We start from the raw sequence: 11,237 nt of genomic DNA on the forward strand, positions 1-11,237 counted from the left end.
AGACAATAACCCTACCCATTATTGATGTGAGTAGATTTTAATGAAATACTTGATCTTCCATCCAAGTATTACACCTATGTAACTTGATTCTCTTTGGTGTATGACTTGACGATATGAATGAAGCATGGCTAGTAAACAGTTAATCTCTTTTTTTCTTTTTCTTGTGTGTGCGCGCGCGCGCATGCGTGCACATGCATTCAAGTGATCTACAGGCATGTAGAATGATCTGAAAGGGTTCCCTCTGGTGTGAAAAAATCAGATTTGTTTTCAAGATATTCATGTCTGAAAAATGTCACCATCTTAGGGAACAAATATGCTAACATTATTCACTTATGTTAAAGAATCTGAGCTCAATGTGAAAAGTTCCTAAACATTTTTGTTGATGTGAAAAACCAAACTAGTTTTTCATGATGTGAATTTCTTGAGATATTCATGATGTGAATTTCTTGAGATATTCTAGCAACAAAAACAATCTTGTTAATTTATGATTATGACTAGATGTGGGATTTCTTAAGCCCTATGGAAGCTTGTGATCACCTTAGTTGATGGAATTGAAGTGCTTTTTTAGGCATGAAAAACTTCAGATATTTACACACCAAATTTGGTCCTAATTTGACATAGTTGGGTTACTATTTACTTTTAGCATTTCTTGCTAAAATTAGTAGATATTCATGAAAAAGTTGGGTTCAAGCACCTCCTGAGGAAGCACCTGCCATTAATGAGAATCCTCCTCTAGAAGCTCCAATTAAAAACTGTCATTGAGAACACCCCGAGAAATCCCTTTACAGAAGTTGCAAAAAAAAACATCCACTAGTGCATCTGCTCATATGGATGAATGAATCATAAAAGTAGACAACACTCCTCAGTAATGTTGAGTCAAACCTGTATCCACAAGTAACTCCTCAGCACCCTATGCTCGGACCAATATCCACCAACTCCATGGAAATATCCATGTGCTACACCCAACCAGAATCTCTGGGTAATGTCAAAGGAGGCGAATCCGAGACACAAGAAAAACAGAGGAGGAGCTTTCCCAGGCTCTAATAGCAACTGTAGATCCAGTACTGCTGTGAGAGCATTAACAGATAGAGAACCACAGTGGAAGGCTTATCCAAACACAAACAGACAAATAACTATCTACTCCAATCAAATGTGCATCCCCAAGAAATCAAGTTCAATAAACAAACAAAACAATGTACGACGACTCCCTCAGATATACAAAATCCTCAACAAACTGACAAATGCAGCCAAGTTGATGACAAATGTGATGTCCACAATCTCCTATAGATTTTTCCTTCAAATGCATGGTTGGCCCTTGCTTTGCTGTTGGATTGCTATGTAAGGCTGAATATCTCATGATGAAAACGCCACACCTATTTATAGGGCCTTTTATGGTCCCTTTTATGGGTCTACTTGATTGACCACAGTTATTAAAGGATTAGCCAACATGCTCTTTGCTGCAGGCTGACTATCACCCAGCCAGCCCTGCATCCCAACCCACTGCCTTCTGCCTACTAGTCCACGCACAACCAGCATGTCCTCTCCAGCCTGGCCAACTAGGCTACTAGCACCCATCATGTCCATTGTCTGGGGCAGCCAGTCCCTGATGGTGGCTGCCCGGCCGATCCGTAAGTGCATTCGATTACCCACCACTAAGACTGAAACGACACTACAAAGTAGACATGGGTGCAACACACAAGAAACTCCATTCCAGTCTCACCCAAGAAAGACACCTAATCAAGCACCTCCCGAGGAAGCACCTGCCATTAATGAGAATCCTCCTCTAGAAGCTCCAATTAAAACCTGTCATTGAGAACACCCCGAGAAATTCCTTTACAGAAGTTGCAAAAAAGAACATCCACTAGTGCATCTGCTCATATGGATGAATGAATCATAAAAGTAGACAACACTCCTTAGTACTGTTGAGTCAAACCTGTATCCACAAGTAACTCCTCAACACCCTATGCTCGGACCAATATCCACCGACTCCACGGAAATATCCATGTGCTACACCCAACCAGAATCTCTGGGTAATGTCAAAGGAGGCGAATCCGAGACACGAGAAAAACAGAGGAGGAGCTTTCCCATCGGAAACATGCCACATACCCAAGACATGCAACGGCACTTCCAAACAAAACTTGGGAGAAAAACAACTCCGCACATCCACCCAAGTCCACCAGCACACTTACATAATTACTCCTCCGTACATCCACCCAAGTCCACCATGGACTTTTTGTTATGCACTCAGGCATTGAAGAAATTGACAGTGAAACCAAAGATCCTTCACCCAGCTCTTTAAGGCTCCGAAGACTCGTGGTAGTCCCCTGACTGAAAACTTCTTCCTTCCGTCGCCACAGCCTCAGGAAACCACTGGCCAGAAATACCCAGCTTTTCCATGCACTCAGCACAGTTGGGCACATGGTTTGTTCGATTAGTAAATTCAATCGATGGAAATCGTCCCCATTTACCATGGCATGATGCTGCAAATAATCCTGACCCACCATAACAAAGCAGCACCGTGAAAGTTGTCGAGATAAGACGACAATTATTACATCTGAACTGCCCGCAGTTGAAAGATTGACAGGCATCTCCTTGACCCAATTTGTAACTGCCTCAACATCCATCTTTCCATTGAACTTGGGGGGCCACTCCTCATGTTGCATGTGAGAGAAGGTTGGGATCCCTACAGACCCTCCGTGACATATAAGCGATGAAACAGGAGAGAAGGAACATGGTAAGGAGGGATCCCATGATGAAAACCGTCCACGGAATACATCCGAATCACCCATCCGAATGACGACTCCATGCCAGCCCGAGCATTCCCAAAACCATCAAAAGCAACCTTCCAAATGTTGCTCAATCACCATGCTTAGGCTGGTCCACCTCTTGCTTGTGGTGGCCTTCCTGCTTGGATTGGCGGGCAACAATGGATGCAGAGTTCGAGCTCCATGGGTCCAAATTTCCCGGCCCGCAAGGCACCAACCTCTTGACGGAAAGCCAACATCTGCTCGACTTGCATGCGGGCCTTAACAGCCATCTACTCTGTCAACATACGGGTCAAGGGGCAACCATCATCTGATCCTTCACACCTGTAAAGAGAAACAAATGGTACCGAGTAGTAAAAGAGACTTTCCCCAAACCCTTACATGTTCCCTTGGTTCCACCCTAGTCATGCAGGCAACATACATGGGATGCTGCAAAATAAATGTTCACAAGAACCTTGGGACAAACTAACACAAAATCGAACTTTCTTCAAACCCGGATGTGCTCTCTTGACTCTACGGGCTGCTTCCCTAGCCAAACAATCAACACACACAGATGGAATGGCGGGAACTTGCTAGGGTTTAAGCAATTGTAGACCAACAGAGTCTAAAGAGAGAATGGCAATGGAAGACTTACGCAAACACACACACACACAAGTATCTCCTCCAATATGGTGGCAAGCCAAGCTCAAGTTTACCACACACACACACACGAGTATCTCCTCCAATATGGTGTCAAGCCAAGCTCAAGTTTACAACAAACAATTTCGACGAGTGTATGGGAAAAAAATGATCAACAAACAGAGAGATGCCCCATGCTCATGTCCTTTGATTCCCTCGCAATTTCGCCTTCAGCTGCAGATGAAGATGCCATTAATGAGAATCCTCCTCTAGACGCTCCAATTAAAGCCTGTCATTGAGAACACATTCGAGAAATTCCTTTACAGAAGTTGCAAAAAAAAACATCCACTAGTGCATCTGCTCGTATGGATGAATGAATCATAAAAGTAGACAACACTCCTCAGTAATGTTGAGTCAAACCTGTATCCACAAGTAACTCCTCAGCACCCTATGCTCGGACCAATATCCACCAACTCCACGGAAATATCCATGTGCTACACCCAACCAGAATCTCTGGGTAATGTCAAAGGAGGCGAATCCGAGACACAAGAAAAACAGAGGAGGAGCTTTCCCAGGCTCTAATAGCAACTGTAGATCCAGTACTGCTGTGAGAGTGTTAACAGATAGAGAATCACAGTGGAAGGCTTATCCAAACACAAACAGACAAATAAGTATCTACTCCAATCAAATGTGCATCCCCAAGAAATCAAGTTCAATAAACAAACAAAACAATGTACGACGACTCCCTCAGATATATAAAATCCTCAACAAACTGACAAATGCAGCCAAGTTGATGACAAATGTGATGTCCACAATCTCCTATAGATTTTTCCTTCAAATGCATGGTTGGCCCTTGCTTTGCTGTTGGATTGCTATGTAAGGCTGAATATCTCATGATGAAAACGCCACACCTATTTATAGGGCCTTTTATGGTCCCTTTTATGGGTCTACTTGATTGACCACAGTTATTAAAGGATTAGCCGACATGCTCTTTGCTGCAGGCTGACTATCACCCAGCCAGCCCTGCATCCCAACCCACTGCCTTCTTCCTACTAGTCCACGCACAACCAGCATGTCCTCTCCAGCCTAGCCAACTAGGCTACTAGCACCCAACCTATTGCTAGCACCCATCATGTCTATTGTCTGGGGCAGCCAGTCCCTGATGGTGGCTGCCCGGCCGATCCGTAAGTGCATTGGATTACCCACCACTAAGACTGAAACGACACTACAAAGTAGACATGGGTGCAACACACAAGAAACTTCATTCCAGTCTCACCCAAGAAATTGAAAGTCCAAAGCACTGGGAGACCATTTTGTGTCCTACTTTGAAGCTCCTCGCCTTGTAAGCACAGAAGCTTGTAAATGCATCTCCACAGAAGACACCTAATCAAGCACCTCCCGAGGAAGCACCTGCCATTAATGAGAATCCTCCTCTAGAAGCTCCAATTAAAACCTGTCATTGAGAACACCCCGAGAAATTCCTTTACAGAAGTTGCAAAAAAAAACATCCACTAGTGCATCTGCTCATATGGATGAATGAATCATAAAAGTAGACAACACTCCTTAGTACTGTTGAGTCAAACCTGTATCCACAAGTAACTCCTCAGCACCCTATGCTCGGACCAATTTTGTCAAAGGAGGCGAATCCGAGACACAAGAAAAACAGAGGAGGAGCTTTCCCATCGGAAACATGCCACATGCCCAAGACATGCAACGGCACTTCCAAACAAAACTTGGGAGAAAAACTCCTCCGCACATCCACCCAAGTCCACCAGCACACTTACATAATTACTCCTCCGTTCATCCACCCAAGTCCACCATGGACTTTTTGCAATGCACTCAGGCATTGAAGAAATTGACAGTGAAACCAAAGATCCTTCACCCAGCTCTTTAAGGCTCCGAAGACTCGTGGTAGTCCCCTGACTGAAAACTTCTTCCTTCCGTCGCCACAGCCTCGGGAAACCACTGGCCAGAAATACCCAGCTTTTCCATGCACTCAGCACAGTTGGGCACATGGTTTGTTCGATTAGTAAATTCAATCGATGGAAATCGTCACCATTTACCATGGCATGATGCTGCAAATAATCCTGACCCACCATAACAAAGCAGCACCGTGAAAGTTGTCGAGATAAGACGACGATTATTACATCTGAACTGCCCGCAGTTGAAAGATTGACAGGGATCTCCTTGACCCAATTTGTAACTGCCTCAACATCCATCTTTCCATTGAACTTGGGGGGCCACTCCTCATATTGCATGTGAGAGAAGGTCGGGATCCCTACAGACCCTCCGTGACATATAAGTGATGAAACAGGAGAGAAGGAACATGGTAAGGAGGGATCCCATGATGAACACCGTCCACGGAACACATCCGAATCACCCATCCGAATGACGACTCCATGCCAGCCCGAGCATTCCCAAAACCACCAAAAGCAACCTTCCAAATGTTGCTCAAGGCTGGTCCACCTCTTGCTTGTGGTGGCCTTCCTGCTTGGATTGGCGGGCAACAATGGATGCAGAGTTCGAGCTCCGTGGGTCCAAATTTCCCGCCCCGCAAGGCACCGACCTCTTGACGGAAAGCCAACATCTGCTCGACTTGCGTGCGGGCCTTAACAGCCATCTACTCTGTCAACATACGGGTCAAGGGGCAACCATCATCTGATCCTTCACACCTGTAAAGAGAAACAAATGGTACCGAGTAGTAAAAGAGACTTTCCCCAAACCCTTACATGTTCCCTTGGTTCCACCCTAGTCATGCAGGCAACATACATGGGATGCTGCAAAATAAATGTTCACAAGAACCTTGGGACAAACTAACACAAAATCGAACTTTCTTCAAACCCGGATGTGCTCTCTTGACTCTACGGGCTGCTTCCCTAGCCAAACAATCAACACACACAGATGGAATGGCGGGAACTTGCTAGGGTTTAAGCAATTGTAGACCAACAGAGTCTAAAGAGAGAATGGCAATGGAGGACTTACGCAAACACACACACACACACACAAGTATCTCCTCCGATATGGTGGCAAGCCAAGCTCAAGTTTACCACACACACACACACAAGTATCTCCTCCAATATGGTGTCAAGCCAAGCTCAAGTTTACAACAACAAACAATTTCGACGAGTGTATGGGAAAAAAATGATCAACAAACAGAGAGATGCCCCATGCTCATGTCCTTTGATTCCCTCGCAATTTCGCCTTCAGCTGCAGGCTTGGCCCTTGCTCTGACTGCTGCTTCACTGTTGCGTCCACCTCCTGATATTGAGAAGCTTCAAATGAGTGGAGAGATCTCACAGCCAATGAAGTGTGGGGCTAACTAACTAAGCAAGAAGGAGAACCTGGGGGGGACCAGGGATGAATCTGCCATGTGTGGTTGTGGTGGAAACCGATGATCCAAAGCCTCCTCCTTTATCCTGTAAGGAGAGCAAGAGAGGAATGTCAGGAAGAGAGAACACCATCCGGGGCAAAATCAAGAGCAGCAATGGTTCAGAACAAACATGTGGATGAGGTCCATGGAGTCCCCTGCGCGGTCCAGTGCTGCTAGCCGAGGTGGCTGTCCGTAACTGGCAGTAGGCAGATATGAGCAGGTAGGAAGTGTAAGATCACAGAACTCTAGACTAGAAAGGCAGAGGCTATTCATTCATGTCAAGTGCTCCTCCTGCTGACAGATCCCATGACGGATGCGTAATCCAACATTGCTGGAGCTCATGTCGCCTTTTACCTCAACAACAGCAGCAGCATGGAAAGGGTGGTCTGGACTCTGTATGCAAACAGCCGGTAGCCAAATGGCCTGCTGCTGGCGCTGCGCGGTTTGGAGTTTGGTTTTGGGCGGGGGCCGCGCGAACGCGAGCCCCCGCTACCACAAATTATGACGTGCACTCTCCCCGTTGGGGAGATGCTAGGGTGCAGCCCGTCCGGGAGTGCAATGGAGAGGCCGACCCTAGGCCATCGGCCTTCCTGATCACCGATCGACCCCGCCCAGGTAAGTATACCTTCCAGCCGCGCGTGGACGCTCTTTAGTAGGCGCCTCTCAACCAGCCACGCCAACCTCTTATGGGACCTTTCCCACGACACGCGCAGCACTACCCTCAAAAAGAGTCGTACTTCCTTGAGGCTTGGAATAAGCTAAGCTCTCTCTACTACTACAAGTATCTTGTGGACATGCATGGGGGAAAAGACTTCCATACTCTACTACATGGTGTACGCAATCACCTGTACTGCTCTTATATGAGCCTCAAAGAGTACACTGCCTTTTATAGGCTTATCTTCTTTCACACATCACGTACCCTCCCTGGGGCAGTGACACAAGGCCACATCACCGCTTATCACACTCACACATAAAAACGGCCTCGCGTCTACAGTCATCAATTTTTTCTTCATCACATCGCGGCCATCAACCCTTACACAACACGAGAGAACGCATGCAGCATCATGTTCATCATGTGGTGCCTATGCGCACGGCCTCGTGGAAGCTACGAAGCCCTTCGCCTCCTCTTCCAAAGTCAGCTCCAAAGCTAAGGCCATCGCCACAAAAAGAGGACCACCCATGGGCAAAGTTATGTGTGCAGAGGGCTCTCTGCTAAATCTTTGTGCTGCTCAAGAAACCCTTCTTTGCACGGCGAGGGCAGAGAGGCAGCAAACTCGGGCAAGAAACCCTGTACTCGCACCACCCAAGTTTGGCGGCAAAATTGGTGGCTGGCACCGTCGTTGGGCTGAGTGGACTCTCTGCACACCGCTCAAAATTGGTGGCGGCCCATGGCGGATCTAGGCAAGCAACACCTAGTGGCTCTCCCGGTTTTGAATCAGCGCGGGGCGGGCAATAACCTCTGGTGGTCACTAGCAGCAATAAGCTAGCGCTGCAGCAATTTGAAAGCCTAGCTTTGATACCGTTCACGATCGAGGAGATTAGGGGCAAGCAACTAATCATCCTTTATCCACTAAACTCACGACTTTGTTATTATATGTCACTACACTAGTAGCCTACCAAGAGTAGCTCAACCTCATCCTATTCTCTTCAATCTACAATGTGCTCCTCACATTGACCCTATTTTTGTGTGTCTAGCTTCTTCTGGTGGGATTCTAACTTCACATCTACGGTCTTGCAATTAGTTCTCCCTAGATTCCAAGTAGAAAGCTACTCATTTTGTGAGCCGCCCACAAAAGCAACTAACGGGATTGTTAGCTATTTGTGAGGTTATAGCAAGAATAAATATTTATGAGGGCTTTCCTTGAACTTTGCTCGTTAGACCACTTGTGTAAAGCTTCCATTAGGCACTCTTGCCAATGGTGGAGGCTTTTCTACTTACATCGGAGTAGCAGGTAGAAACCCAAAGCATGTTATGTTGTCCATTGTCAAAGAATAGGCACATTAGGACAAGCTTCTACTCCTACTTACATTGAAGTAGAAGCTGGAAACCCAAAGGACATGTTCTCTCACATCACATACAATGGGACAATGACACATCACATACACTGGGATAATGACACATGGCTAAACATATGACATCACTGCTTAGCACACTCACTCATAAAACGGCTATAAGAGCTCATTCACACACATAAACACACTAAGTTATCTAAGGGCTGTTTCACATACACATAAGACTCCGAATACCCAACAAACCCCCCTTCAGAGCAAAGGGGGTAAGACCCAACATGCAAAAGAAGTAGCTATCTTGCAAGGGAGTGATCTAGCCATTCGCAACTCCCGTGTCATGCCAATCCTCCAATCAACAAAGTGACCGAAGCAGCAAGTCTAGCTCTTCATCACACCCCAAGCTCCTAACACAGATAAAAGATAACATGGAGCCTTTTATAAGTGAAGGCAGTACAAACATATAAAGGAATAACATACACATGATTATTTAACTCAGATTTCATGGGGGAGACTCCCCACGTAGAGAACCCGCGACACACAAACACATAAAAACAAGTGGAATGCCCAACCATACACTGAGGGAGACTTGTGCTTACTGCAACTAACGGGCCTAGAAAACCTTCTTGTTGCAAATAGCACACTAAATGTCCTCGAACTCAAAGTTGTTCTTACACTGAGTTGGCTCGTGGTGGGCATGGCTTCTACAATAGCTCTAGATGCAGGCAAGGATCTAGTCACATTGTCTTCACTTTCTAAAAACCCTAAGATGAAAGATTTAAGGCCTGTGTTAGGGTAGAGATATCTCACATCAAAAGCCTAGCTTCTAGTGCAGGCCAAAGTCATCATCTTTATCTGCAATATCACCCACTATCTTTAGACATCTTCATCTTCATCTTCATCTTCAATATCACCCATTGTTTCTAGACATCTTCATCTTCAATATCACCCACCGTCTCCAGACAAAAACTCTTGTAGCCTACATGTAGTCATTAGATTTTTCTTCATCATCATGATGAATCGACTCTTACATCAGATACCGCATGTTCATCATGTGATGCCTGCACACGGCCTCGCATCTACAATCATCAAATTTTTTTTCATCGTGGCCTTAAACTCTTACACCAGAGAACACATGTGGCATGTTCATCATACGGTGCCTGTGCATGTACCTATGCCATACAGTGCCTGTGCAGTACCTGTATGGCATGTACCTATGCCATACAGTGCCTGTGCAGTGCCCGTACACATGCACCGTACATGTTCATCATCATGTGGAGCCTGTGCATGGTCTCACGGAAGGTTATAAAGCCATTCGCCTCCTGTGTTAAAAGTTAGCTCCAAAGCTAAGATCATCGCCTTGCTGAAAGAGATCTAGCTCCAAAGCTAAGACCATCACCTAGCCATGGGAAAAGTTATGTGCAGAGGGCTGTCTACTGACTCTTTGTGCTCAAGAAACCCATCTTTGCAGCGAGGATAAATAGGGTGGAGAAACGGCAAACTAGGCAAAGAAGCGATGGTGCGGCAAAGAGGGTGAAGAAGCATGGCATGGTGGCACGGTGGGGAGCTGAGCAGAGGCGGTAGATCTCTCCACAATCGCATCAACCAAGTTTGGCAAGGTGAAATTTGTGAGCACGGCACTGTCGTTGGGCTGAGTAGCAATGGTGCACTGGCATTGCCCAAAATTGGTGATGGCCGGCGACTCTAGGTAGGCAACTCCTAGTGGCTCCGGGTTTTGAATCATTAGGCAATAACCTATGGGCAGTAACGAAATAAGCTAGTGGTAGCTAGCTTTGATACCATGTAGGGTAGATTAGGGGGGGGGCAAGCAGCTTTGGAGGATGAAAGATATCCATCTTGTATGGTAGTGCAGAGACACACATGTATACACACACACACACACACACACACATATATATAGAGAGAGAGAGAGAGTGTGTGTGTGTGTGTGTTTTTGTTTGCCCTAATTTCTTTGTGGGTGAGCCTAAAGCGGTTCCTCTAGCTATGCTAAGCTCTGCTAGCATTCTACCCTCCTTTTAGAGCCATTTGTGTAGACAAATTTTCCATCTGGGCAGTGGAGAATTTGCGATCGCAGCCACGCGTAGATTTACAGCATGCATAGTGTTTGTGTTTGCCCTAATTTCTCTGTGGGTGAGCCTGAAAGCCTAGCTTTGATACCATGTAGGGTAGATTAGGGGCAAGTAGCTTTGGAGGATGAAAGATATCCATGTTGTGGTGGTAGTGCAGAGACACACACACATGTGTGTGTGTGTGTGTGTGTGTGTATATATATATATATATGTATATATATATATATATATATATATATGTATATGTATATATATATATATATATATGTATATGTATATATATATATACATATATATATATATAGAGAGAGAGAGAGAGAGTGCTTTTGTTTGCCCTAATTTCTCTGTGGGTGAGCCTGAAGCGGTTCCTCTAGCTATGTTAAGCTT

At 45.7% G+C, this 11,237-nt stretch overlaps 1 protein-coding gene and 1 non-coding gene across 8 annotated transcripts; both read right to left on the reverse strand.

The window, feature by feature from the left end:
* Positions 1-479: 479 nt before the first annotated feature.
* On the reverse strand, positions 480-7,527 carry LOC147629372 (uncharacterized). 7 transcript variants are annotated; one of them, XR_015267927.1, is made up of 6 exons: positions 6,884-7,527; positions 4,660-6,799; positions 3,804-3,877; positions 1,934-3,617; positions 883-1,803; positions 524-752 (listed from the first exon to the last, which is right to left on the reverse strand). XR_015267927.1 is itself a non-coding variant. In XM_086812601.1 (5 exons), the coding sequence occupies exons 2-4, from the start codon at positions 4,693-4,695 to the stop codon at positions 3,556-3,558; spliced, it is 321 nt and encodes a 106-aa protein (XP_086668727.1). In that variant the 5' UTR covers positions 4,696-6,799; positions 6,884-7,527; the 3' UTR covers positions 1,767-1,803; positions 1,934-3,555. The 7 variants fall into 7 exon arrangements, 3 of the variants coding, with proteins under 3 accessions (XP_086668726.1, XP_086668727.1, XP_086668725.1); XR_015267925.1 differs by having other exon boundaries at positions 525-752; positions 1,934-3,672; XR_015267928.1 differs by lacking the exon at positions 1,934-3,617 and having other exon boundaries at positions 506-752.
* Positions 7,215-7,376, reverse strand: LOC147629373 (U1 spliceosomal RNA). Its single transcript, XR_015268037.1, has one exon. It is a non-coding gene; the product is annotated as a U1 spliceosomal RNA (small nuclear RNA).
* Positions 7,528-11,237: the final 3,710 nt, after the last annotated feature.

Source organism: Cibotium barometz, chromosome 18 (genome assembly GCF_041138505.1).
Source record: "Cibotium barometz isolate CiBa-2024 chromosome 18, ASM4113850v1, whole genome shotgun sequence".
NCBI classification, from domain to species: Eukaryota; Viridiplantae; Streptophyta; class Polypodiopsida; order Cyatheales; family Cibotiaceae; genus Cibotium; species Cibotium barometz.